The following is a 27,798-nucleotide window of genomic DNA, read 5'->3' as shown; positions in this document are numbered from 1 at the left end:
ACTGAAGATATATACACTTTTAATGAGGAATGTTTTTCCGTGGTCGGAGATAAAATGACAACACTTCGAAAAACTATTCAATTAATTCAGGCTACATGTTTGCCACTGCTTTTTTAAATCTTGACTTCCCATGAGTCAAATTGCCAAGTTCAAAATGTGTTTTCTCGACAAGGTTCAATGGAATTACACTAGTGAAAACCCGAAGGCTGCAATAACCACAGTGCTCAGTATTTTTAAGGCCTTTTCCAGATCACTCATACCGTGAAGCACTTGCAGCTTTTCTTTGGCCGGACTGATTTCCATTTGCCTGAGGAGGGCTCGATAATTCCTAACAGATCCCGTCTCCTGGGTTTGACGAGTTCCAACAGGGAATGATGGGGCACAGATCTCAGAAAACCTTCGCCACAGGCTACACGCGGCCCCACACACCACTGATACCAAAAGGATCTATTACACTCGTACCCCAACCGCACACTCTTGGGAGAGGATGAACTTGCAATGAAAACACTCTGCGCGACTAGAGATTGCCACTCAACTCTGGAAAGAGAGAGGGACATTCCTGTTACAAACAGACCGAAACTTCAGACTATCAGACCACACAAAAAACAATGAAAATGTTTTCTGGTCCACCAACAGGTGAGAATAATATAAAAGTAACAAAAATATCCTGAATGAATGATTTTAATTAGAAAGAGTCAGCAGACAAATCATTGTTCTCTTCTTATTTGATAATGCCTAATGTTTTTGGGGGTTGTAGATGATCACAGAAGTTTCAACCTGCTTGTATAGGGAAGGAAATGTTAGTCTGTCAGTCCACTTCTTTGTTCCACAATGATAATATGTTAGCAACTACTGGATGGATTCCCATAACATTTTTGTTCAATGCTAAATGCCTGCAACACTAATGACTTTCCCATCAGCTGTACTTTGTGTGCATCTACATTTGGCAAGTGGCAAAGAGAATCATCATGTTAGCAAGCTAGCCTAGCCTCCTTGTTTGCTTTTAGTAAAACCCCACAAAGCTCCAAGCATTGATTAACACTCTGTGGTTATTGTGATGGCAACAAATACACACAAGGACGAATTTTTTGTTTTCCGTGCATGTCATTTTAATCACTTTTCAGGACACGGATGCAACGTTTGCCATATATAAGTCCAATATATTACTTGTGGAAAGTACACTAGGCAAGCATAAACTAAGATTTCAATATTATTTTTGATGGATTTCTATTTGATTACACACTCAAAACTCATATAAAGTTATGAGTCAACTCTCAGGAAAAGAGATGGACATGTTCCCGAGGTCTTTGCAGAGCTTGTGTGTGTTGAGGTTGGGAGCTAATCCTGACATATTAGCTCTCATAGGTCTGCCAGGCCTGGTTTAGTGTGTGAGAGTCTGAACTGGCACATACTCCAGGAAACATGGGATCCAGAAGCTTAGACTGTGAAGCCCAGAGGAGGAGGGAACATTTCAGTTTCCAACACAGAGAGAGGGAGACAGAACTCTGCACAGTCACAAGCTTCAAACCGCTACTAAAGCGATGCACCGTGTCTCCCAGTGCTGGCATGGTAAGGCTGACTCCACAGAGAGAGGACAAAGAAGACCATACCGAACCTCAGCTGTCAGACACCAGCTGTTCTGCAAAGCCCTGAAACCCATTCTTCAATGTTAAATCTCTTCTCAAGCCCAAAATAACACTTACAAATCATATACAGGTTAAGCAGAGTACATATAGACCTATAAGATTATGACAAGCTGCACAGGGTGTATTTTTATCCGCTAGCAGAATGTTCTCTGCTCCCTTAGTCCCCAAATGATTTCCCCTCACTTCCTGTCTTTAAGGATCTCCAGCCACCGTGTCTTAGTCTCGGTTCTGCGTCTCCACAGAAGGCAACAGCAGATTCCTTTTTACAATGAGAAATCACCTCCTGATGGGAAACTCTACATGCTCTTATTCTAACCACAGAAACGTCTGAGTTTCATCAGCGCTGTCTAGAGAGCGCAGATAAATGTGTGCAGGTGTTTGCATACGCGAGGGTCTACGCGTGGGTGTAAACATTCACAAGAACGACACTGATGTAAAAATCAGCTGGTCAGGCTCCGGTAAAGTCTTTCTGGAATCTTTAAAAAACAGAAACATCTCACAGGTTTGCAGTGTGTATTTCACTCCAAGTTTAATACCACATGGGAAACCGGTTAAGTTGTTAAAAGCGGTTTTGGATTTGTGCCAGCTCTGCAGAGCGTGTTAGAGAAAGTGTTTGAGAATAACTGAGGGCTACATGAAATGAGTATGCTTCCATGCTTGGTGATTAGCAGAATGCCAGCATCGGTGCAATAGTTCCACCTGTCTGATGATTGCAGACATCATTGATCATAATAATGCAGCTGCAAAATGTGCGTGTTCTACTGACTTCCAACTCATTTCCAGTATATAGAAAATACACCATAAACTTAAAAAAGGGATACTTGACATTATACTTTACATCATTTCCTTTCAACCAATCAAACAAGAGTCTCGCATTCCACTGTGAAAAGTTAACCGTTTTTTATCTGGTGCTTCTACATGATTCTTGTTAGTGTTTTTAATTCCTTGTTATACTGTAGTGTCTTTGTTACTTTAATCTCAACAAATAGATATGATTAAATGATGATTAAATAGAATAGAATTGCAAGTTTTGAGCTGTTTGGGACCAACCTTAACACTAATAGGGCGAAACCAGAGTGTCTATGCAGCGAGCCAAGCAGTCTTCTGCACCTCCCTTTTTAATCTTCCCCTCTCTTGTCCTTAAACATAGACTTCTCATCTTTCATTACATTTCTCACCCTTGTTCTCTTCAACCTTAATTAATTTGTGACATCTACCTCCTGTCACAGGATATGTGCAATCAAATATTATTGTATACGCTTAGTTTGGATGTGGACATTCTGATTAAAATACTGCGACGGTGGGATTCCATCATCTTAAGAATGGAGTCAAATCGGGGAAACTCATTTAAATCTAATTCGCTGTTACACTACAGTACTGACTGTAGAAGTATTTCACAGCTATACCAAGAGATACATTTAGGCATGCACATACACTTTTGGTTACTTTCCTCAAATCTAGCGGACTGAGACTGAGAGAGGCAGTTTAGATGACAATGCAGCACTGAAAAAACTCAGCAGCGTCAGCCGGTAAATCGAGTTAGGCTATTACAGAGTGAAATAGCTGATGATGAATTTATCTGATTAGGCATTCGACTTGTCATTACAGGCAGCAGATGATGAGAGATCACTTTTAAAAAGAAATCGTCTGTGCAGACTTTCATGCCGAGGCAACAACCGCTTCGAAGAAACGACAAAAGGTTTCATTGTAACAAGAATGAAGTGATCGTAGCATGCCAAAGAAACAGGAACTAATAGTACTTGCAGAGAAAAACATGCCTAACATGGCTTTTCCTCTCGCTTCCTACTTGCATTGGATATACATTTCAAGGCTAAAAAACATACATCATGTTCAGCTGGCGAGGTATTTTGGGAACGGATTATGTACCAGAGCCCCAGAGGGAGCAGCCCTTTTATCATAGAAGTCATTAATGCTGCAGAGAGGCCCCGTCACTGTTTTTAAAAGAAACCATAACACAGGAGCTCTGCATGTACTGTATGCATGCAGGCCTGCACATTCAAACCCACCCACACACGGTTTGAGCAGTATAATACAGCAAGTATGCGACAAAAATATTTGTCTTAATCTGAAGTTTTACTTTAAGGGTATTTTAACCTTTGTTAAGTTTACAGTTTTATTCATTTGAATAATATCTCAAAATGACAATGCAAACATGCTGATGGTCAGCGAGTCCAATGTTTATCATGTTCATCATCTTAGTGAACCATGTGAGTATGCTAACATTAGCTAATGTTTTATAAGATGACATGTGGACCTGATGATAGTGCTAGATTAAAAGTTATTGCCTAGAGAGTGCCACAGTGACTGTGACAATATATCCTATATTTGTTACCTCATGGTGAAGAAGAGAGGAGTCAAGGGATCACTAAAGCAAGTAGGGTTCATCGTCTGGAGATCATGAATTAATGCTCTTTGTTTCCAATTGAAAAGTTTCCCAATGCAGTAAGAGAGATACTCTATAATTGTCTCTCATAGTTCACATATATTGCATTGTATGATAAATTAAAGATAACACAAAATCACTGATTTGCCGTATAGTTATACCATCACTGTCTTAGGCAATATATCATGATAATATTGAGTTACCCCCTGATTCCCACCCAATGACTCCTTGATGTTATCACCTCTGGTAATGAGCAATTTAGACAGATTCTCTCGAGGGACACAGAGAGTGCCGTAGCTCATACGTAGGGAGTGAACGGGGCATCATAATTCAAACGGTGACAGTCCATCCACAGATCACGGAGGGCAGAGTCGCACACACAGGAAGTGCATTCCTTCTCCTCACAGTCACTGCCCCCACTGATGTTTGTTTAAACTGGGCTTTGATACATGGAGAGATTACTTCTCCACTCCAATCTCCTCCACCCTCGCCTCCAATACTCCAAAAAGTACCCTTCTCTTCTCTGGAATAAGAGGACAGACTGGGACACCAAGTCCTCAGGGACTCTTCGCATCTTATCAGTCACACCCTCTTCTCCTCTGGCAGTGTGACCCAATTTACTCTAAAACTGGCAGCTGAACAACTAACCTGTATCTGATTCACAGGAATATAATATAATCAAACATATTGACACATGGTGTATCCTTTAAGCCCCGACTGACAAACCCACAGTCTCTGTTGTGTGTCTGTTTGTGTCGATCGATTGATGCATTTCTGATTTCTGTCATCATCAGCAAGAATTAGTCTTAATGGCTACAAGCTGGCAGTCTGTTCAAATGTTTTTGGAAAATATAAAAATGCCTGCAAACAGGAGAGGTTTGTATTTGTTGTATACAGTATATTCTCAAACAAAAGCAATAGTCACAGACCAATTGATTCAGAAGGAAGTAAATGACATTGCTTTACATTTTTTTGAGGATGTCTGAGAGTAGATATTCTCACTGAAGAGGAAGACCAACTCGGAGCCTTACCTGAGTTTATCAGCCACAAAGATGACTCGTCTCTCCAGCAGCAGCGAGGCGAAGACTCGTATCACCTGGCGCACACTGAGACAACTGAACAGACTGTCAAAGTCCACATGCTCCAGCCTGGAGTCAGTAGGCCGCCTCAGCTCGATGACCTTAAGTGACCACGTTAAATAGGAAATATTGGTCACAATATGACAGTCTGGAAATTATCCGGACTGTATCTGGAACTGTATCTGGAAATTATTTGGACTACGGAATGAAGTAGTGAAAGTAGCAGCTCTGACCTCATTTCCTGCACCAGGCAGAAAGGTCTTCACTTTGATAATCTTCCCTGGTGCAGGGAAGGGCGACTCCATCAGACTCCTCATGAAGGGGTAGACCAGGGCGGCTGAGACGCCTCGCCGCCGCTCCACCTCGTCCAGGATCTGAACAAGGAAGCACAGTTTCCATAACATATTTCAACCAGTTTCAACAACACACAAAGTTTCTGGCAAACTGTTAAGTCGAAATGTACCAAGGCTTTTACCAAGGTCGAATGAATAGCCAAGCAAAAATAAGAAAAAGTGCAGAGTCATCAAGATTATTGACCAAGACAGCACATGATGGAAACATATTGTTATGTGTTTGAGTAGCAATTGTTTGGAACTCTGTATTCATTTTATTTTTTGATAAATTGCACACAAAAGAAAATCCATGCCAGTGAGATTGGAAATGTCCACCCAGTTTGCTGTATCGGTCCAAGCTTCCCGCTTTCTGGAAAGTTGATTAGAGAATTGCTTGTTTTCAAGGTCATATGATATCACCTCTCTCGTCCTTTCCATCTCTCTATCTCTCACACACAACTCCCTCGGAAATCTAATACTGGCCTCCTTTCCCATTTAACATGAAAGCACTTAGATTCCTTTCATTTCCGTCTCAGGTTTGCAGCTGCACTGATCTCAAAGTGGAGACATTTGAGATCATCTCTTACACTCTTGCATCTGTGAATGCCCTAAAACATCACATGACACTAATACGTTGCTAAAATCTACAAGGCACAGTCATTCTGCTTCAACTCAAATACATAAAACATATTTCAGATTTATTATGTTTTGCCAAGCTTTTGCATAGCCTTTATTTACTTCCTAGTTATTGCTATTAAACAAAGAAAACAAAGCATAGTTTCAACTATTACTTTTAAGTAAAATCAAAATGTACTTACTACTTTACTTTAAATGGACTTACTCACTTTAGATTCATTAGTATTAAAATAAGTCAAAAAAAAAGTCAAACAAAGTGACAGCTCTGCTCTGTGTTAGCACCACTGAGTGAGAAGTAAAGGAAACAATTACTCTGGGAAATAAGTACAAAAAAAAAGAAAGAAAAGGAGTGTTTTTATCAACGAAGGGGCATTCAGCAAAAAGCCTGCTGCAAGTCATTAATTTCAGCTGTGAGACCGATATAACCACAGCTACAATACCACACACAACCAGCATACTGTACTGACTGTAGTGTGTGTGTGTGTGTGTGTGTGTGTGTGTGTGTGTGTGTGTGTGTGTGTGTGTGTGTGTGTGTGTGTGTGTGTGTGCGCGTGCGTGCGTGCGTGCGTGCGTGCGTGCGTGTGCGTGCGTGTTAAGGCTTAACTCACCGTGGAGAACAAGGCAAAGCAGCCCAGCCTGCTGATGACACAGTAGACCTCTGGAAGTCGAGGTCCTTTCCCAGTCGGCTGTAAGGCAACAGAGACACTGATATTAAAGGATTTGATGAAGACACACATTTACAGTCATTCTCAAAAATAGTAGACAAGCAATGTAGCATGCCACAAAGTTGTGGGACTGAAGAGACAGTTTAAAGTCTCTTTTAAAGGTTACTTCACAAGCTTTAGAAAGCTCCTTCAGAGCCATAGAATACATTATACATTTCTTTTCCAGCCTGAATTAAGTGTTTGTGTCATGAGTTAACTGAACTTAAAGGTAACAGTTTGCTTAAAGAAATGTGTTTGTATTAAATGGGTGGAACTCCATATCTTAAAATAAATACAGACCATGATAATACAATCATGACCTGAAGTCCATGATAGTATCAAATGTAGATACAGGTAAGTTGTTTAAATAGTGAAGCTGAAGTCTTTAAATCTAAGCGGTGATCTGAGGTGAAAGTCTTTTATGTGGATACCAACTTCCTAAACACAGGTGGTTTATCTGCTCCTGCTGATCATATCTACCTTCCTCTGTACACTCATAGACCCTTATGTGCTTCCAGAGCACAGACACTCAAACACACAGTAACAAATGAACACAAGCTCTCAAGAACCAGCAATCCACTTGTCCATATTAGGTATACAATTTTCTCCTCTTGTTTCTCCTCCGCTTTTCCAAATGGATGATTAAATCAACTATGTGGAGCTTGATTCAAGTCCTCAGGAATGCTAAGTTACTGCCAACGGCTGGTCGCACAGCCGGGAGGAAGCACAGTTACTAGAGGAGAGCAGCTCACCTCTTCCTCTACCTTCATTAAAGTCTGCTTCTATCAAGACGAAAACTCGGGTCAAGAGAGACGAAGGAGTTTGAAAACACTTACACGATACTGCTATGTTTTAGTGTAATTTGACTTCATGTATAACACTGTGTACTAGTTGTCATAGTGGATGTGACTATACACGGCTACACTCATCAAAAAAGTCTTTGTATGCAAGATAAGAAAAGCTTGTCTTGTGTGTGTAAGTCAATGAAAGGGTAAAGGGTGAGGCTGGCGATCAATTGGCGGATTTCTCTGGCGAGAATGGATCGATGGCACTATTTTATATTTGTTTCTCTTTCTAATGTATACATTTCTAACTCCACTGCTGGTGAAAACTAATACAATGTTATCTTTTAAGAAGAAAAACTTATGATACATCAAAGAATTCACAAACGTCTGGCTTTAATCCAGCACATACACATACACAGCGGTAAAGACACTACCCGTAAACTACTGAAACATACACACTCTCGTATTGTAAACATACTCAGAAATACCAAACTGTAAACAAAATCACCACCACATTCACAGAATCCCACAGTTATGCTCTACCCGCAGGCTAAATAGAAAGCTCAACCAAATAACATCAAAGCGCTCTCCGGACTCATTATGAGGAGGAAACGTCCACAATGATAAAGTTCGAGTTTTTCATGGGTTGTCTTTGTCTCGACTTCCCTGAGAAACTCTCCTTAAATTAAATTAGTCAATCGTAATGTTTTTACCGTAAGTTCTTATATTAAGTACTTCAACATTACTCCAAATGTACCCAGCGACTGTAATTTGTATATTACAGATGTAATAATATAAATTATTAAATGCACATATCATAACATATTTTACATTTAAGTAACTGATTTTTTTAACCAATTATATCATGGGCGCAATTTTTATTTGATCTTTTTTGCTTTACAGTAAATGTTCTGTCTCCTGCTGCCACGGTGGATTGTCATGTAACACATCAATGGCCCCAAAGGAAAAGCTTATCACATGTTCTCACAAAAAAAGATTTGTCACTACACACAGGGCTCAGCAGGGTGTGAACAGGGAGCAGGGGAGGAGGAGGTGAACTGTGGCTTACCAGAAGGCGTCTGCAGTACCCGAACCTCCTGCTGCCGTCCTCTCCCGTCAACATGAAGGAGAAGGTCTCACTGTAGCAAAAAAACATGTACACACATGAGATTAGAAGCAAAGACACATACTGTAACCAGGTAGACAGTTTCACGCCAGATGCCACTGAGCTGCATTTAAAGGTCCCCTATTATACTGTTTTGCATCAGTATATTCCAGGTCTCAGACATATACAAAACATGTCTCTGAAGAGTTTGGCTTGAAATACCAAACAGATCATGCATTGTAGCATCCCATAAACCCCTCTGTTTCAGCCCTGTTTCAAAAGTGCTGATTCTTTGTCTGTTACTTTAGAAGAAAATAAGCCGCCGCCCAAGATATTTGGTTAAAAAGAAGAAAATGGTGCTCTAGGAGGAGATTCAGGTGATAAGGTGGGGGGGGGTACCTTGGTTGGTGATTGGCTAATGGTTACACAAGCCAAAAAACCGTTATGACATCATAAAGTGGCCTGAATCTGATCAGCTCATTTTCAGACAGGTTTTTATAAAAATGGATCAGAACAAAACATTTCCTGAAATGTTCAGAATCTCTTTACACAGAGGTGACAAATGTTTCTGTATAAAAGACATTAAAAAGTAGATTTTGCATAATAGGTGACCTTTAAGGGATACATTGGCTTTGATTTTTAACGTCCTTTTTCTTTTCTTTTTGCCTTTATTGGTAGTATTAAAGATGGAACTAGAGTAAATGAGGCTGTGGTATAATTTCAGCCTTAGTACATGTGAGGCCAACTCTACCAGATGAGCTACTAGGATCACCTTTACTATTATGTATCAGTCCCTCACAAGACCACACACTTTATGGAAGTACAATTCTAAATCGCTAGAATACTGCTTTCCTGGACCACTTAGTGAAAAATAATTTGACCCTGAATTAGGAAGATTTTCATCCATACCTCGAGTACTCAGTCACAGGACTCCAGTCTTTTGCATCTGGGAAACAAAACTGAGGAATGGCTTTGAGTCTCTGTTCGGCCTCCCTCATCTGCTTGGTGGGTCGCTCTAGCTGTGAGTGGAGAGGAGAAGAGAGGAGAGGAGAGGAGAGGAGAGGAGAGGAGAGGAGAGGGAGAAGAGATAATTCAGCTCATTCTCCTTCAGATAACTGTACTCTTTTTTTAAGATCCACTTGGATGCTAGCATAACAAATAATTGACCAGACTAACATTTCTTCCTTACAAGGTTAAACCTTTGCCCCCCACTTACAACAACAACAAAGTGAGTGTTTCCCTGTCAGACAGAGATGAACTTCTCCCAAGGGGTACTTCTACTGAACCAAATCTTAAATAACTTGAAAAAATATCTTTGAATAACTAAAAACACTTCCCGGCCACAGAAATGGATCCTGGTTATTTTTATCCGTCAGGCTCCCAAGACTCCTCAGGCTCTTTGCAATAAATCTTAGCCGCCTGTGCAGCCTTAACTTGTCAACTACCTGCAAATAACGTCTGAAAAGTTAAAATATAAATATATTTTTACTTTTTCACTTCCACCAAAACAATGACATCACTGTCATACCTCTCAGCAATCACAGTTCTAAAGTCATCCATGCTCAAAGTGGGAACACTTTGTAAAGCCTACAGAACATAATCAACTCTTGTTCCAACACGTTATTTCTAGATGACACTTTATCTGTGGCATTAACATAAATATATTTCAGACTGTCAAATATGAATTAAGTGGATTAAAATTGGGTTGTGAAAATCAAAACAGCTCATCTTGTTTCATCTCCACTTATTCAGACAATATATCCTGTCAAACTGTCCAGAGAGTTTAGAACGTTTCGTGCTGTGCTGCTGAAATGTTAGAGTTTGAACTCTGTTATCCAAATGCAGAACTTTATCTATTTTTAAATATTGTTTTTTTTTTGCGATTTAACAACACATTTAGAGCTTTGTAGCTGACCACTTTCAGACCAAGCCCTAGATTTTTATGCTAATAAACATTGTTTTTGTAACCTTCCTCATTCTCATGAACAGACTAAGAGCTGTCTATATCGTTAAATAATGATAAAAAAACGTGGCTCCAACCCATTGTAAGCTTTGGATAACACTAGTGCAATGACATGTAGTATTTTTGATTTATAATTCCTGGGCTCAAACATACCTCTGAAGCATTTTAAGGGATGGATTTTGTTATTATAACTAACAGGCTCTTACCTTGGGGAACTGGTAGGTGACCTCTGGCGAGTAGGAGTTTTTGCTGGGTTTCTTTTTTAGTGAAACAACCACAAAGTACTCAAAGAGTTCTCTCTCCTGCCACTCAATGAGCTGCAGCTCCAGTGTTCTGTAGCTGGGGGCCCGTCGCAGGATGGACTGCAGTTTCAACAACCTCTGTGTGTGAGCTGAGGAGGGAAGCAGACAATAATACATAAATAAATACAATACGATATACATTATTGCTTCTCTGAAAGGACTCTGATGTCTGGAGATATTTACATGTTCACACATCCTTACACATACACACCAACTGACAATGGCAAATTACTGCACAACTGTCAAGGCCAAAAATATGCGAGGGTTGAGAAGCTAAACAGACAAACGGACTCAATCTCAACTATTTTCACAAGTTACAGTTCAATATATGAATCTAGGGCTCATATGATAATAACCATCAGCAGTCATGAATTTAAGGCCTCGTCCACACGGATACGAAACGGGTTGTATCTGCTACAGTTCTCTATCGTAGGGATGGTTCGTCCACACGAGGCCGTAACGGAACCGCGGAAACGGAGCCCTCAAGCGGTAACGGGTACCAAGGTGGGTAGATCTGCAGACAAAACGCTCTGGGGGGGGGTCTAACGGCTCCGTGTGTACGTCCTATACGATAATTTGCTGATAACGATAAAGCCATAGCCCCGACTCTGCTGCTCACTGCTGTAGCATGGTCAGTAGCTACTGCTACTGACCATGCTACAGATGTTAGTGCAAAATCTACAGCTCCTCTACCACAACCATCAGCAACAAGTGGACATGGAGAACTACATGAACTACATGTTGCTAAATCCACCGCGAGAATAAACAGAAGGGCAACCAGGCAACCATGGCAACCATGCTTGGGGGGTCTTCTTCGCTGCTTTTGTTGTATTGTGTGGCAGAAGTACAGCGCCACTTACAGGCCGGGCATATGTACTACAGCGTCTCCAGCGGGTCGAGTGGTCTCGTGTGGACGGACACGTTTCTTGAGCCGAGACTTTTTTGATATCGAATTTGGTTCGTTTTCGTTTTCGTCTCCGTGTAGATGCAGCCTAAATGTTATAGGTATGGGTTTAATTCACTGTTACTAAAATACCAAACAGAGGGAACATCACTAAATCTCTTCAGTATTCCTGTCATTGAATCCAGACATGTGATGAATGTGGTATGGTCTACTGATAATCCGTGCATATGGCAAATGTTTCAGTTACAATCCTGTGGTCTGTCTGCTCACACACTGGGTCACTTGTTAAATACAAAACTGGGAAGCCGGTGCACAAAAACAGCTCCAAGAAAATGATCGGACCTGACAGCAGGGTAGCACCTCATCGTTGAACGAACGAATGCAGCGGTCACTCACCTTTGAACCTGTCATCAGAGTCACTCTCACTCTCACTGTTGTCATCTGCGGGCAAACATGAGACAGACAAGAAGATATTGTACGGGTCAGAGGGCAATTTCACAAACATGTGTTTATATCAAGAAAGAGACACAGCAGTAACTCTATGTGGGTGGCGGAGACGCAAATATTTACTCACTTATCTGTCCAGTGGATAAAGGGAATAAAGAGACCTCTTACCTCTCAGAGATGCAGTCTCAACATTGGCCATTGACAGCTTCTTCAGCCTCTTCTTCCCACGTTTAGTGCAGTAAATGGAGTTGATCCTCTGGACCAGCTGTAAACAGAGGAAAGAGGAAATTCTCTGTTGAGGGATCTGAAGTTTTGTTTCTTTTGATGAAGTATAAAAGAAGTAGTGGGTGTTCACGGCCAAAATAAATACTATACTGTGCTTTAAGGTTAACTGAAAAACTTCAATGCGAGTTCTTGACTAAAAAGTACCACACTAGAAACCAAAGAAGTAATAATCCACATCGAGGCACTGTGATTTAAAAACCTCTTTTCCAAACTGGGGAATTACAAGTGATCCGGATCTGACTTACAGAAACCTGAGCTGGTCTGTGAAGCGGGAAAGGAAGAGATCACAGTCGGAGCTCTGCAAGGACTTAGTGAGGGTGTTTGTGTAGGATCTAGTGGTGTGTACCTTGGGGATCCTCCAGTGCCTGTGTGAGGCCAGGCTATCACTGGTGCTACAGAGGCTTTCGTCCATCAGGCCACAGGGCAGCGTAGATACACTCCGCTGGGGGAGAAGCAGCATTTCATCGTGGCTGTAGCGTTTGGACAACTGTGACATCCGGTGGCTCTTCCTGTCGCTCGGACCGGGGAGGCGAAGGGACTGGCTGCTGGGTTTAGATGGCAGCTAGTGAGAGAGAAAAGAATACATAAGGGTTATTACATTTCATTCATTCATTTTTTATAAATGGTTATCCAACCTCATTAATGTTAGGATACATCAGCCATTTAACCAGAGGAGCACAAGCACTGATTGGAAATGTAATGTATTTGTGCAACGTATAAAAATGTGGTTACAAAACAGGACACTTGCTGAAAAGCGGATACGTTTGACATTTAGCGGGCAGTAATGATAAAAGAAGGAGCAGCCACAGTGAGCTGTTGGATAAAGCGATGCAGGTAACAGGCTGCACACATACGACTCCTCAGCTCCTTCTTGTTTGGAAAACAAAAATAATCGGAGAAGACATGAAGGGAATAGGGGGCATGACTGACAATTATTGACTAACATCTTTATTTAAAAAAAAAAAAGCAATGGTTTGGCTGCACTGTGTACAGATCAGTCTATGGTACAGATACAGAAGTTGCCATTTTGGTGTATTCCTGAGACAGTAGCTGCTCAAGAAGTATTCGCTGCAGTATTAAAGTGACCTTGTTGCTACCACCAGTAACAATGGGGATCTCCACTTTATATAGTGAGACAAATGCTTCTGTGTTTACGTGAGGTAGCCAAATGTGAATTTATATGGAGAATCAACAGGTCTAAACACACTAAACTGTTGCCTGTAGTGCTACAAATTAGTTGTGAGATTCTTTAAAGGATCACCTGAGGGGGTTCGTGTTAGCACAGTCAAAAAACATGTGTGTTATGTTTACTACAGGAAAACACATTAGTGCTGTTGATTCCCACAGGCTTACCTGAGGTGGAGAGTTCAGCTTCCTGTCCATGGTGGTCCACGATCTGTTGCTCTCCAGAAGACAAGACTTCCGACCCAAACTCTTCCGTTTCAGGTCGACATCCTCATATGGGTTTTCCTTCTCTGTGGGCATGAAGCAAGTATTCAGTGTAGCTCAAATATCAACAGTGAAGCTAGCTCATAGACAGTATTTTCAACAGAAGACAGATGAGGCTACAGGGTCAAAGAGGGTAAACAGAGAGGAGTAAAAGGTGCCAGGGGCACGAAAGAGCCTCCCCATGTCTAGTCTGAGAAGAGATGAGTCATGAAAGGTAAGTCAAGGGTCAGCCGGCCCTAGTGAACTCCCATTTCCAAACAGTTACTGTTGGCTCTGGGCCCCACAGGCCCCAGCGGGCCCAGCTGAAACTCCTGGACACAACACTGAGTGAGTCACTCTGCAGGCATGTAGAGTCCACTGTCTGCTGAGAGGAGGATCTGCCTCTTAGGCTCTTAACTTTAATGTTCAAATGATTACATTAACCTCAATTGAAATACATATTGTTTCTTTCTTGTGAATTGCGAAAGTATATCATTATAAACTATCCTAAAAATGGAAAAGGAAATTTTTTTCACATGCCATGTGATTCAAAACATAAAGTAAACAATAGAAATATGCAGAATAATGCAGATAAAAAAACACAGCTTTTACTTTGACTGAGGCCTCAATTATTAATTCATATTAAGGACTTTTTTTAAAACTAATCACTGACTGTACCTCAAGAAATGAGTCCAGAAATTGCCAATGGACTTTAGATGTACTTCAGTGAATAAAGGAAAGAAAAAGGAAAGGAGCATTACAGAGCGCTGCACGGCTCTCACTGATGTCACCTGGCAGAGGGCCAACTTCAATAAAGAGAAAACACCACAGTCCATGTCTATTCAGACATGTGCTCTGAGAATAGCTCTTTGGCAGGGTCTGAAAAAGGTTGTGAGAAAGTGAAGAAAACCACAGTGAAGAATAAAAACAGAGCCAGATGGCGTCGAAATGCATGAGGGGAACTTATGAAAGAAAGAACAGCAGTGTTATCTGTCAGCAGAAAAGAGAAAAAGAACAAAAAAAATCTATTTGGTAGCTGCGTTCCTTCTTCCTGAGTATATAAAAGGGAAAACCCGGTGAACTCAGCGTCTCAAACAGCGAGTGTGTGTTTTAAAAAGCTTAACATACAGACAGAGCTTTGTTCAGTTATCTATTTTTGGGTTAATTATTGAGCCTGTCTCAGGTAAATACACACACCCCTGCACACAGGCAAACAGTGTACACTGCCAGGGATTTTCAGAGCGTTACGTTGAGTCCCAGAGTGAATTAGCGTACTGGAGTTATTTTCTGTGCATCATTAAAGCTGAGGAGCAGAAAAAGACGGCTTAGTGTGACCCCACGTTGTGCTGGAACTCCATTAAACTGAAGCAATGCTGTAATGAGAGCCTGCTGAGAAAATGATATGTCTGCAGAGCTGCTTATGTACTGGAGGGTACTAATCTACTCCTCTGATTACAAACATCCAGATCTCTGTGAAACACCCCGCAGACACACAGTATTACGCGGGGAGTGGACACACCTCGGCTGCACACTGTGATTGTACATTTCTGTGTACACAAAGGGCTCTCTGGGCAGGGCGAGGCACAGAACAAACTACACCAACAACGTCAGTGTCAGTTTACCCCATAAAGTGGACACGCTACAGTATAGTGAAACCACTCGCCCATTCAGTGGTAAACAGAAATGTGCATGTGAAGAGAAAATAGGTTATAGTTTTGTAAAAACATTCGGCGGCACCACAAATCATAGAGTGTGGCTTTCTTTAGGAGAGTCTGATTGTGACCACACTGAGAAAGTAGGATAATGCACATGGCACATTTTACACCAAAAGTCTGAGGAATGCCCCAACCATTGCAGACTGGAAACCTTGTTGTTCTCAAGCTTTTTTAACTAATAAATGGTAATTGTTTTATTCTAGTTTTGTATTTTAGTGTTCTAACTTTTCTGTACAGCAACTTGAATCTATGTGTATGAAACACGCTTTATAAATGACATCAATTCCTTTTCTTACCAAAGAATAACAAAATCACTGAATAGGTCTAAGTGTGTATGTAATTGTCTAAGTGGAACTGTTACCTGAATCACTCAATACATGTACCGGACACTCCCTCATTTATTCACAAGAGTAAGTCAGTGAGAAAATTACGTCAGTAAAGGATTTTTGAACAAGACCACGACTCTGATACAGACAGCTGAATCATAGCACAGGGCATCAGACTGTAAACAAATCACTCATTGGCACTCCATGAGTCAACTTCACTAGTGAAAAGCACTTAAAAGAGTCACCTTATATCACAATCCATCATTCAATTGTAGCAACAATGTAGCATGGGTTACAAATGAATTGCACTCTTAAAAAGGTAAAAAAATTTGCCTCAAGTACAGGTGCCAGAAACCAAAATGGTCTGAGTGTATGTCCTACCGAGGCAGATGAGAAAGCCAAGATGTCTCTGGCAAAATGTGTGTTTTAAATATGGGTACAGAGGGACCAAAACATGGCTCATTTACTGCTGCGGCTGCTTCTCTCATGGATCATCTGACCTGTAAAACACAGCGTAGTGCCAGTGGAAACTACTGCCGTCCCGCATTCGAGTCCAATTTAAAAGCTTTGTTTGAAATAGCTGGAGCAATTTCAAACTTCTTCAGGGGCAATGTCTTTGTCAGGAACAAACAGAGAAGTTGCATCTCCAAACTCCACACTCACAGCGCTGAGGGAACAATGGGGGCTTTGTTGGGATTCACGTGAAAACCAGTCATGCACTCACGCTCTCTCTGACACTGCTGCACATCCTCAGCTTTTAGAAAAAAAAGCTGACAAGACTGATCACTGATTTGAGAACAAAGCAGCTAATTGTAGAAATAACATAAAGTAATGTACTACCTGCATGTTAAACCCTTTATTTGGTCGCTGAGCATTTATCATGAAAATATTGAGTGTGAAAACTTTTTACTGCATCTGAAATCCAAGCTTCGGCATGAGACTTTACTCACACTGACACACATTTCCACCACATTAAGTATGCACTGGGGGAACTGGCAATTGGACTGGGCAGAAGGCCTGGGGTCATTTGTTAGTGGAAAGGAATTTGGCTCTTCAACAAGTCTAGCGTTTCACACACATTGTCTCAGAAAACATTTCAGTCGATCCTCTGTACAGTGAGATACACTCGCTTGCAATGTTGCTTTGTCAGAGGATGAGGCACAAACAGACAACCTTTATAGTAAAATACAACCTATAAAACCAAATGTTGCGTTTTAATCTCCCAAGGCCCATGCTGAGTATCTACATGGGGCAGATGCAGGAAGAGGAGCTATCCTAACTATCTTATTACAATGTGCAAAGCTGCATGGGCACATCACTTTTACTAAAACATCTGACTACTGTCTTTTAAGGCCAAAATCCCATGAATTCCTAAACATGAGTTGCATCATATAGCGTTACGAAAACCAGCAAATATTCACATTCAAGAAGCTGAAAACAATCCAAAAAAGTGACTTGATTAATCTCATTTCCTATCAAATGATCTGTTGATCAACTAATCGATTAATGGATTCATCATATCAGCTTTAAACTGAACCAAAGAGTGACCGGGGTAAGACAGAAGCCAGTGAGCGGTCAGGGGACCTGAAATTCCTCTCTCCTGTTTTTTAAAGCAAGTGAACCAGCGTGCTTACCTACTATGTCCTCATAAGTATTCTCCTCTAAAGTGCTTTTAGCAGTGGGTCGAGTCCGCGTGCCTGTGGTTGCTGTGCCGTTCTCTGTCGGTGAGGATGGATATGAAGATGGCAAACTCGTAGCATCCTCTGACTCACACGACTCTCTGGGAAGAAATGAAGAATGTCAGAACAGACCAGACCAGGGATAGCTGTTATATATTTGCACACACAAAATGACTAGGAGGAAGGTGGAGACAGATAAGTGTAAACTGAAACAGTCCAGACGATGTTAAAAATAGTCCAGAAGGACGGTTTAACTTCTCCTCCTCTTGCCAACCAGGAACAGAGAAAGTCAAACCCTTTGACTTATCCCTCATAAACTGAAATGAAGAGAAACTTATAATATACCATAAAAAAAACTGAAATAACATGATCTACATGTGCTCTAATCACAAGGAACTTCCTGATAAATTAGAGAGAAACATGCAGATATTTTACACTTTCTGCCGTCTGTCTGCACAGTTTAAGGTTCCCATCACATGTCACAAGGCACTAAACAGGAACTGTGCTACATTAGTGCAGGGATCTACAGTATGGTCATGTCGCGCCATCAACAGCTTGTGGCTTTTAAACTTGGTTTGAAATTGCTGGAGCCACAGGAATGTTAAACACAGAGTCCAAGGGATGAACATTTATGGATTCAACCCTATTTTACAGAGGGGCAATCTGGGGAGGCCCCACCCTCAAACTGAGTATCTCTGATTCTGAGAGCCATATGTTCAGAAGAAAACAAGACCAGGCTACAGGACCCAAGATTCAGCTAATATTTAAACAACAAAGCGGCATAATAATCAATAATCCAATGATGAATTTTGTGGTTGAGTAATTTTTCCGTTAGCTTCTGTTTGAATATATACTGTGGATCAGATAGGAGTGGAAATGAGCAAATATGTTTTATTGATCCAGGAAGAATCTAAAAGTTTTGATGGTATTTAAAATAAATCCGTTATTTGAGCTGCGTCTAGTAAAATATACTTTATGATAAAAATGTGATCGTCGGTTTGATAACATTAGAAAAGCTAGGGTGACAAAAACTCAATGCTCTAACAAAACAAAACTCTTGTTTTCTTCAATGGTCTGTTGTGAAACAAAACTTATTCAACAATGATCTATATTTCATGTCCTTACTAAAAACAAACCACCACAACCAGACACACTGATGTGTTTCTTACAAGAGCAGCAAAGCTAACACTTAGCGTGAGATCCATATTCCTCCACCAGATATGTTAGAAACTAGTCAGAGCACCCAATAGAGATGATCAATCTTTTTCTCTCCGTAGCTGCATGTAGAACGTTCCAATCCATCAATAGAGCTCCTTTTCCCCCCAATTCAAAGTTTGTTTGACTCACTGTTTGGAAATTGTTTCATGTTAATTAACATAAGGAAGAAATACTGAGTTGGTATTCGTACACTACATTTCACAATGACATTCACAAGAAAACTGCATTTAATAGGCTACAGACAGAAGCACACAGAAGTTCTCACCTGTCCTGTGTTCTCCCTGGGGTGCTGCCCTCAATCTTTACTGGTCTTGTTACACCGGGTGCTGGAGTCGAGGGCAGAGGCGGGGGAGGCTCAGAGGCTCCGTTTGGAGGTAGTCCATTGGCGGGCGACACATTCTTCTGGTCCCGTTTGGCGTCATACTCAAAAGTGCGTTTGGGTTTAGGTAAGGGGTTGACCGGTGTGCCCACAGAGGTCTGCTGGCTCGGGGGTTCTGGGCTCTCAGACCTGGTGGAGCACACACTAAACCTTTGTCTGAGTTTTGAGAGCTTATCAGACACCAAAACAGCATCTGGTTCAGTGGCCACTGAGCATATGCTGCTGCGCTTACTGGTGCATGTACTGTCCAAGTCGTCACCTATCACAAAAGACTTCTGTCTCGTCTTGTCTGGAGCATAGCAATTACTCAGATAGCGTGGAGGGGATGGGCTGGGGTTCTCCTTCATGGCTTGCTCTATCTTTTGTATCCTGTTGAGGACCGCTGATGTCTCCTTCCGAGCAGACAGCGAGCGTATAAATGTTCCTGAGGACTCTGTCTTGCTTATCCTTTTCTGGAATCGTCCTAGGCAGTCTTTGTCTGAAACTCCTTCCTCTTCCTCCGTGTAGGAGCATTCAGAGTAAGCTGAGCTCATCCTGCGGACCCCCTTAAAGTCAAAAGTTTTCTCGCTGCAGGGAGAAGCGAGCAGGCTGGGGCAGCCCTCACTGCCCCCTACACGCTCCCCTCCTCTTTTATCTAAACACAAGCTCATCCTAGGCAGACTCACCCTCCTGTACTCCCATGCTGAGATCTTTTTCCGTATTGTGTCGGGGGGGACACCTGCTACTGTGCGGGTGAGAGAGAGGGTGCGCTTGTGGCTTTGGTTGGTGGAAGGTCCCAGTGACAGCGTGCTACAACTCAGGGGCCGACCATTATATCCATCTTCCGGAGAGAGTTCCCCTTTTTGCTCCTTCTGCTCCTGACTTTCCTGGCAGGACTTGGTTGGGCCTGAAGGTTTATAAATAGAGAGCCTGTTGTCCAGGCAGCTGATGCTCTTTGACTTGATGAGACGCCCTTGGAACTCAGCGTCACCTTTGAGAAAGGCAGCGCTGCCCAAGGTAGCGGTCTTCCAGCCAGTACGTACCAGGAACCTGCCGTCAGTCCGGACGTACCTACTCTGCTTTTCCCCGTCGCCCAGGAGAGGCTGCTGGCCCAGCCCCTGACTGGCAGCGAGAACAGGACACGGTGACGTAGACTGGCACCTGAAAGCAGACGAAGGAAGGTGTGAATAAACAATGTAAACATTAAAGTGTGTCTCTGGGATTTAAAAAAAGCATTTCAATAAAAAATTAAGAAAAGGGAGCAGCCAATAAATCCACTCAACTCTGCAGCTTTAAAAAGCACCAGAGAGTTGATGGTGAACAGATGGGAGAAAACTGATGAGCTGAATCAGCTGAAAACTCTGAATTCATTTCCCAGATCAAAGAAAGAATGAAAACTTGAGCCACTTATTAAATATAACCACAGGAAAGTTTTCAGTCTTTGCCTGAGTGAAAATAAAATAAAAGCCAAAGGAAATAAAGCAAACATTAAAATGCCACTGTGGATTTTTCCACATAATCCAAAGAATCTTAAAAGAGAGTCACTGCGGACCTCCCACAGAAAGCAGTGTGCCGAGAAAGATTTATTACAGCGGTCTCACCTGTAAAATTCTCACTGCTCCACTCTGGTCCTTGGTACTAGGTGCTACAGTTGCTGTATGTTCACTGCTGACTATACCACACACACACACTTTCTCACGGTGCTCAGCTCCTTTAGGATTTCAAGAGAAAGACTAACTTTCCCTGTAGATTCCAGACACATTACTACTCATGGTGTTTCAGGAGCCTTGTCATAACTTGGAAGCTTGCTAAGTCTTGCGAAAGTGAAGCGTGAGGAGATCTGATGTCACAGCCATGGCTAGAATAACAAGCGCTATGGGAGGAGGAAGCTGAGGGCTGCGGACTGTGATCCAACAATGCAGGTTGGGACAGATCTGGCTTCACACCTACCTGCCCTTCCCTGGTTTTAGCCTCCTGCTCCAGGGTGAGAGACTTTTTTTTTACAACAGCTAGGAACCTGTAAGCTGCAAGAATTATGGAGTCATCTTATCTTACTCTCCCTGAAGAAATATGAGTTTCTGAGACGACGACTCATGTCTGGAAGTTTTTACTGCAGGAGGGTAATACTATGAAGTCAAAGGAACAGATTTAAAAGCCCACATTACTTTGGAAACTGAACGGATATATAACTGACCAGGACTTTCTTCCAGCTTGGTTAAAAAGGAATAAATCAATGTGATACTGTAGCTATGAGGCGTTTCATTATTTGTTACGTTACTGCAAAATACTGTAGCAGTGGTGAAACATTTTTCAGGCAATGACTAAAAGACACAAACAAATACAAAATAAATGGACCTGAACTTTAATTTGTCCTCAATCAACAACAACCAAAGCCTTTTCTTTTCATTAAACCCTCATGAGCTGTTTTTTATAAAATGATATTGAATGCGCAGAGGGGACCCTGCTTTCTCTGCTGCCGCCCCTAAACTGTTGAACGACCTGCCCTTGCTAATCAGACAGACTCCCACACTGTCTGTTTTTAAATCCCGTCTTAAAACCCACCTTCTCTCCTTAGCATTCGTAAACAAGTAGATTGTTGCTTTTATTTGCTTTCAGTGGTCTATTGTTTTTACTATATGGTTGTTTTTATGTTTTTGGTTTTTTTAATTGTTACATTTATTCTGGTTTGTTTTGTGTTCGTATCTTTTATGTGATTTTATACTTATTTTTATGTTTTGTGAGCTTAGCTGTGTGATTTTATATTGTATGTATCTCTCTGTACAGCACTTTGGTCTGGAGGTTTTAAAATGCTATATAAATGAAGTTGGATCGGATTGGATTGAATGGTAGATTTGTAAAAAAAAAACATAAACAGATTTCCTTATTATCTGAATGAATTAAGCTCTGATTATTATTGTAAATATAAACCAACTTGAGCTTGGATAGAGTTCAAAACAAACTCAAATCTCAGGTGAAATTAGGTATCAGAGTTTCATATTTAAAACCCCACACCAAGTCAAACTTAGTTTTAATGAAGAAAACATTTTATGAGCACAATCTGATATTAACCTGCAGTCCAACACATGAGATATTGCACTGCTGCAGCAGAGGCTTATTATAATTTATCTGGCAATTTAAAATAGTTCTGGTTGCCAATAAACCCCTGCCAAGGATAAGGCCACAGAGAGAGTCTCTCAAGCTTAGTATCAATGGGAGTGTTTTAGAAGCAACTGGACCAAACACTCATTATAACTACTCTAGTGCCAATAACATTGCAGTTTATTGAGTTAATCAAAGCAATTTAAATGGTGGCTCTTTGGTTTGATGGCCGCTGGGCTTGAAAACCCTGTAGACAGGATTCACCACTGTCTCCAGGGCTCATACATGATTTCACTTACTGTATGTGACAATTAACAAATAATAAAATTAAAAAGATTCAGACTGGCCTTATGTTGTGCTCTGTGGCGATATTTCTCAAAGAGACTCCTATCTTACATTTTATATAATTAGTACACTCCATACAAGTGACTTTATGTACTTTATTTAGACGTTATGTATGTAGGCGTGTGAACATACAAAATTACTATATATTATTTCCTTCTTGTGTAGACTATATCAGTGGATATTAGGGCTGCTCAATTATGGCGAAAAATCATAATCCTGATTATTTGGGTCAATAATTGTAATTACGATTATTAAATGCGATTATTCATTGACTTTGAAAACATCCATTTATTGGAGAGAAACATTTTTGAACAGTATGCTTTTAACAGTTGATTACCCTGAACTTTAAGTATAATTCAGCTGAAAAAAATATATATATATATATGTTAAAAAAAAAAAAAAAAACGTAATAATAAAAAAAGTATTGTTTTATTTCGATTACGTTGTTTTCGTAATCGTTGCAAGCCATAATCGTAATCGCGATTTAAATACGATTAATTGAGCAGCCCTAGTGGATATTAATGTGTTGTTTATCCTTTCACATAACAGCATACTTTATCAACTGCGAAAGCAAAATCATCCATCAAATAATACAGATATTACAATTGTATGGCCTAATTAGCTATGAGTTCCACTTTTGTTGTCAATACATATGTAGGCTGCAGTACAAAGACCTCTCGATTAGACACAAAAATAAAAATATGTGCAGAATGTTTGTCTATTTTTGGGCTGGGGGACTTTAAGGGGGTTCTGGTGGTTTGCATCATGCTTGTAAAAATAAGTCCGGTTCAGTGAGCCTCAGCTGGGCGGGCCACACAGACAGTACTGTACAAAGAGCAGCATGCCAGTCTCAACCTGGCCTCTGGCTCTGGCTCTCACTCCAGCTCACCACAGGCCACTTCCTGTTCCTGACCAGGATGGAGGCAGCAGACTGCTAACACAAACAGCACTTACACTATAATAGTTCAAAAACGTTATCATCCATCAGCACTTGCTTATGCATGATCATAGATAAAACTCTAATCCAGCACACATTTAATTCAAGAGTTTTATTTGCTTTCATATCAGTAAATATACATTCAGTGCATTTCTAGCTAAATAAAACACTCTGCAAAGTAGTCTTATTCCTCTCTCTCTGTCAAAGCCTTGTCAGCATGTTTCGTGTTGCCAAAACACCTCACTGGATTGCTTTGTAGTTGATATTTGAGGTGCAGGACATTAATTTAAATGATTCCCTCACAGAAGATCAAAGAAATAGAATAGAGAGATAGAATGGTCACACATGCAGAGCACACAGCACACACAGTGACATTTGTTCTCTGCATTTAACCCATCCTAGTACCAGGAGTCTAGTAGCAGTGCGCAGCTATTGTACAGCGCCCGGGGAGCAATGGGGGGGGGGGGGGGGGGGTCCGCTGCCTTGCTCAAGGACACCACGGCAAGGCAGGAGGTAATAGTGCACACCCTACGTTCTTTTGTTTTGCCTTGCATTGTTATTTTCCACCATGTTATTGCATGTTGCCATGAAGGCCACTTGAGGATTCACAGTTTGGTGTAGGTGTAATTTGCCCTAGAAATTGCTCCCTGATTGATGTCATAGTTTGGGGGAATGCATTGTGTAACACTTTTCCAATTACATTCATCAAAAGAGGCTGAAGTGTTAGAGGAAGGCAAACAACAGTAGAACGCTTTCTACAGCTACTGCATTTAGTGTTTTCCTCACATTTACATTCAAGGGTACAATGGGAAAAATGACGAATGTGCACATTTAAAAGTAAATTAAAGTCATTCATTTAAATAATGATATCTATATTATGATTTACATTAGTGCCGTTTGCCAGTGGTACTAATATAAACAGCAAGCAATGGCAGAAACCAGCTGCCACATAGTACTCTAATGTTATGCTGTGCAAGAATAATTGTCCTATATGTGTTAACTGTACCATAACTGCCTCATTAGTACAGATAATTAAGAAGGAATGAATAAGAAATACTCTGTCAAAAAGTAACATTACTGTATATTGTAATACAAATAACAGCATCGTGGCCAACAATCATAATGTGACAGTGTAAAAACAAACTACATTTCACAGTTTTGAAGATCAATGATGATGTTACCTGCTGTGTGTTAGATGGGATCAGTCTGTCTGTACCTAAACACTCTGGTTAAACTAAATGGACAGCATGATCAATTGTAAGAAGGAATAGTCAAGATATCACATATCTTTCCTAGTTTGTTTTCTCCCTCAGTGAGACACTGTCAGCTCTCAACATGCTAACACAAGCTTCAGCTCTCTACTCACAGCTCAGACTTAGATGGGGCCCTCATCCAGGATACAGGATCGTACTTGCAAAATCTTTGGAAGTCTTATCATGAGAGACAATCCTCTGTAGTTTTTTCCCATGAGAAAAAAGAATTGCCTTTACCAATCATTGATGAAAAAAAAAAATGAATCATCTAAGTAAAGTACTTGTTTCTCTGTCAGTCAGATTGACTCGCTGAACCCATGTGACAGGAGTGAAAGTGTACAAATCATCTCACCCCGATGTCCTGGATGTCACTGACCTGTCTGGGATGTCCCGGGGAGCTTTAACCCCTCCGGCACGAGGCACAGCCTTCGAACTCTTGTTGGCAGTCATGTTGGTCCTCGAACGTCCCACTCACCTGGAGAACAAACGGACGAGGAATAATTTTTAAAAAAAAGAAGCTTCCAGACATTTTAATTAACAAAAAAACATGAATTCATATTACCGGGAAAAAGAATACTCTAAGGAATTGTTAGAGTGTTAGCTACAGCTTTTACCAAACTAGAAGGGCACACAGAGAGAACAGACCCTCACCAAGGCCATTTCCATATGTGAAAAATAATGCATGTATCCACACTGTGACTCTGATCCAGTCAAATGTAGAGCTTCTTCAGGCTTTCACCATGCTACACCCGTAAAATTGGGACAGTTGTTTTTTCCGTAATCCAACTGACTAAGAAACTAAACCTTAACAAATAGAGATACAGATTTAATGGAATTGGGCTTATTAATGTTGGTCTACCACTGCTTAAATTTGGCATCAAAGAATGAACGAGGGTTCCAACAATAAAACGTTTTTGTTTTTTTAAGGAATCATGGACTCAATAAAGGGTCCATGATAAGCCCTTTAGTTGATATTAGCTTGACGTTAAAACATTTTTAACACTCTCATGTCTAAAATTGACTTTTCTGAATCAGAGATTAAAAGAAGAGAATAGTTGAAAAGGTAGTATTGGCCTTGAAAACTTTTCAACAGCATGTAAAAACATTTTTGTCAGAGCAGCTCCAGTGCTTCAAGCTGTTTTTCCTTCACTTAATAAATGGCTCTTTTCACATCAAAAAACAAAGAAAAACATCAGCAGCTCAAAGGACAATATTTAAACTTGATTTGATCATAGCCAGAGAGGACATTTGAAAAGAGAGACCTTATTCATGTGGCTGCTATCTTGATCAAATATATTTTTGGGGGGCTTAACCTGCCTTCCACATGATCAGTGGTAAACCCGCTCTGCGCTGGCTGTGCCACATTTCCTACAGGGAAAACAGTGACGCTCATCTTGTTGTCTATTTTTGTCTGTTGTTTGGATCGTTATAAGTGAAGCACTTTGGGCCGCATGTTCACAAAAGGAGCTATATAAATAAAGTTGAGTAAAAGGCATCAGGAGAAAGGGGAATTTTAATTGTCCAGTTAAATGTCTGAGGAGACATTTAGGTTTGTTAGTAATTTTGCAGCCTCTTAGTGTTTCTTCTGGATTCATTAATAAAGGTCAGCACGATGAATCATTGTGCGTCTGGCATTGCAATTCAGAGTTAAGAAGACAGCAGTCCTGCCACCTTCAGGTAGCTGTGGATCCTTAATTACTAGGCTAGAGGAAGACTTGTAAAGTTATAAACTTACTTTTCTTTAAATGTCTCCACATTACTAATGAGTCTGGCAATTGAGAAATAGTTCAAAACGAAAGTTCTCAATGCTCTGACATCGGGCTGTGCAGACAGTTTTGGATTGATTTGCCATAGGTGGTTATAATCCAACTGTGAGATGTCTGCCTGTTGTTCTTACAAAGGGAATGTGGATCAGTGTCATTTAGCATGCTCTATTTAACACTATGAAAAGTCCTCACAACAGGCTAAACTGTGAAGACATCTGGCTTATAATAAACATGTCCTGCGCTTAATCTGCAATTAGACCAGCAGTTAGTTAAACTGTTGGCCATTGCCCCTGAAAATCTGATTTAAAATGCAGCAATGACCCTTCAAGACGGCTCAGAGCGATTGTTCTGGTGCGTAAAGAGGTCAAATGGAGATCCCTGGAGACAAGAGGTGGAGGATGGGAGGGTGTTTGGCAGCATGGCTTGTTTACAGGAAGTTGTTGTATGAAGAAGCCAGCCAACCAGTAGTGAAGCTGAGTCCTATAGAGACAGATGAGGAGAGGAGGGAGCATTCTTGCTGTCAGCTATTTCCTGTAACTGTGGACCTAGCTGAGAGGACGGGCATGCATCGTTATATTCATCAAAGGATGACGTTGTCCTATCCTGCTTGGATGTTTTCATGAAAAACATTGTACAGTGCATTTTTACAGAGAGAATGGCACATAATAGCACAGAATCGCTGGGTCTTTCTCATTTCTGGGAAGCAGATATTACTGCAGGATTTCAACATTTAACAGTGCGTCGGTGACTCAGAGAGACAGAGATACTTATCAAGCAACATACATATTTCTCCATAATCAGAAAATGTTCAACTGTTTTCATACATTTGGTTGTCACATTTGGGGCGAGGACTACTGTTTGTATTTAAGACTTTTGGTTCACTAAGAAACGTGAAAACACACTTTTTGGAATCCACATGGAAATACATTATTCTTCCATGATTTAATGACATAAGAAAACTAATGGAAACAACTAAATGGATATTGACACAAAATCTGCTTAACAATCTTAAACATGAATCAATATTAGACACAATTGTTCTGCTTGCATAACATTCAAACAATCTCTGATTGATATTTAAA

General features: G+C 40.9%; 1 protein-coding gene across 3 annotated transcripts in view; it reads right to left on the bottom strand.

Moving 5' to 3' along the window:
- Positions 1 to 27,798, bottom strand: part of dennd2b (DENN domain containing 2B) — a 45,065-nt gene that overhangs the window by 6,000 nt on the left and 11,267 nt on the right. For 2 of the 3 annotated variants that reach the window (XM_079662711.1, XM_079662710.1), the window contains exons 2-14: positions 25,327 to 25,425; positions 19,224 to 20,477; positions 17,696 to 17,841; positions 13,946 to 14,067; positions 12,939 to 13,154; positions 12,476 to 12,572; positions 12,257 to 12,301; positions 10,861 to 11,045; positions 9,601 to 9,710; positions 8,656 to 8,725; positions 6,706 to 6,783; positions 5,363 to 5,503; positions 5,082 to 5,230 (exon numbers count right to left, since the gene is read on the bottom strand). In XM_079662711.1, the coding sequence (XP_079518837.1) occupies positions 5,082 to 5,230; positions 5,363 to 5,503; positions 6,706 to 6,783; positions 8,656 to 8,725; positions 9,601 to 9,710; positions 10,861 to 11,045; positions 12,257 to 12,301; positions 12,476 to 12,572; positions 12,939 to 13,154; positions 13,946 to 14,067; positions 17,696 to 17,841; positions 19,224 to 20,477; positions 25,327 to 25,400 (2,687 nt within the window). In that variant the 5' untranslated portion in view covers positions 25,401 to 25,425. Of the gene's footprint in view, positions 1 to 5,081; positions 5,231 to 5,362; positions 5,504 to 6,705; positions 6,784 to 8,655; positions 8,726 to 9,600; positions 9,711 to 10,860; positions 11,046 to 12,256; positions 12,302 to 12,475; positions 12,573 to 12,938; positions 13,155 to 13,945; positions 14,068 to 17,695; positions 17,842 to 19,223; positions 20,478 to 25,063; positions 25,208 to 25,326; positions 25,426 to 27,798 lie in introns of those variants that run through there. The other variant, XM_079662712.1, reaches the window with a different exon arrangement.

The sequence above is a fragment of the Notothenia rossii genome (genome assembly GCF_949606895.1).
Source record: "Notothenia rossii genome assembly, chromosome: 2".
Taxonomy (NCBI): domain Eukaryota; kingdom Metazoa; phylum Chordata; class Actinopteri; order Perciformes; family Nototheniidae; genus Notothenia; species Notothenia rossii.
This window is presented reverse-complemented; position numbering and strand designations above follow the sequence as displayed.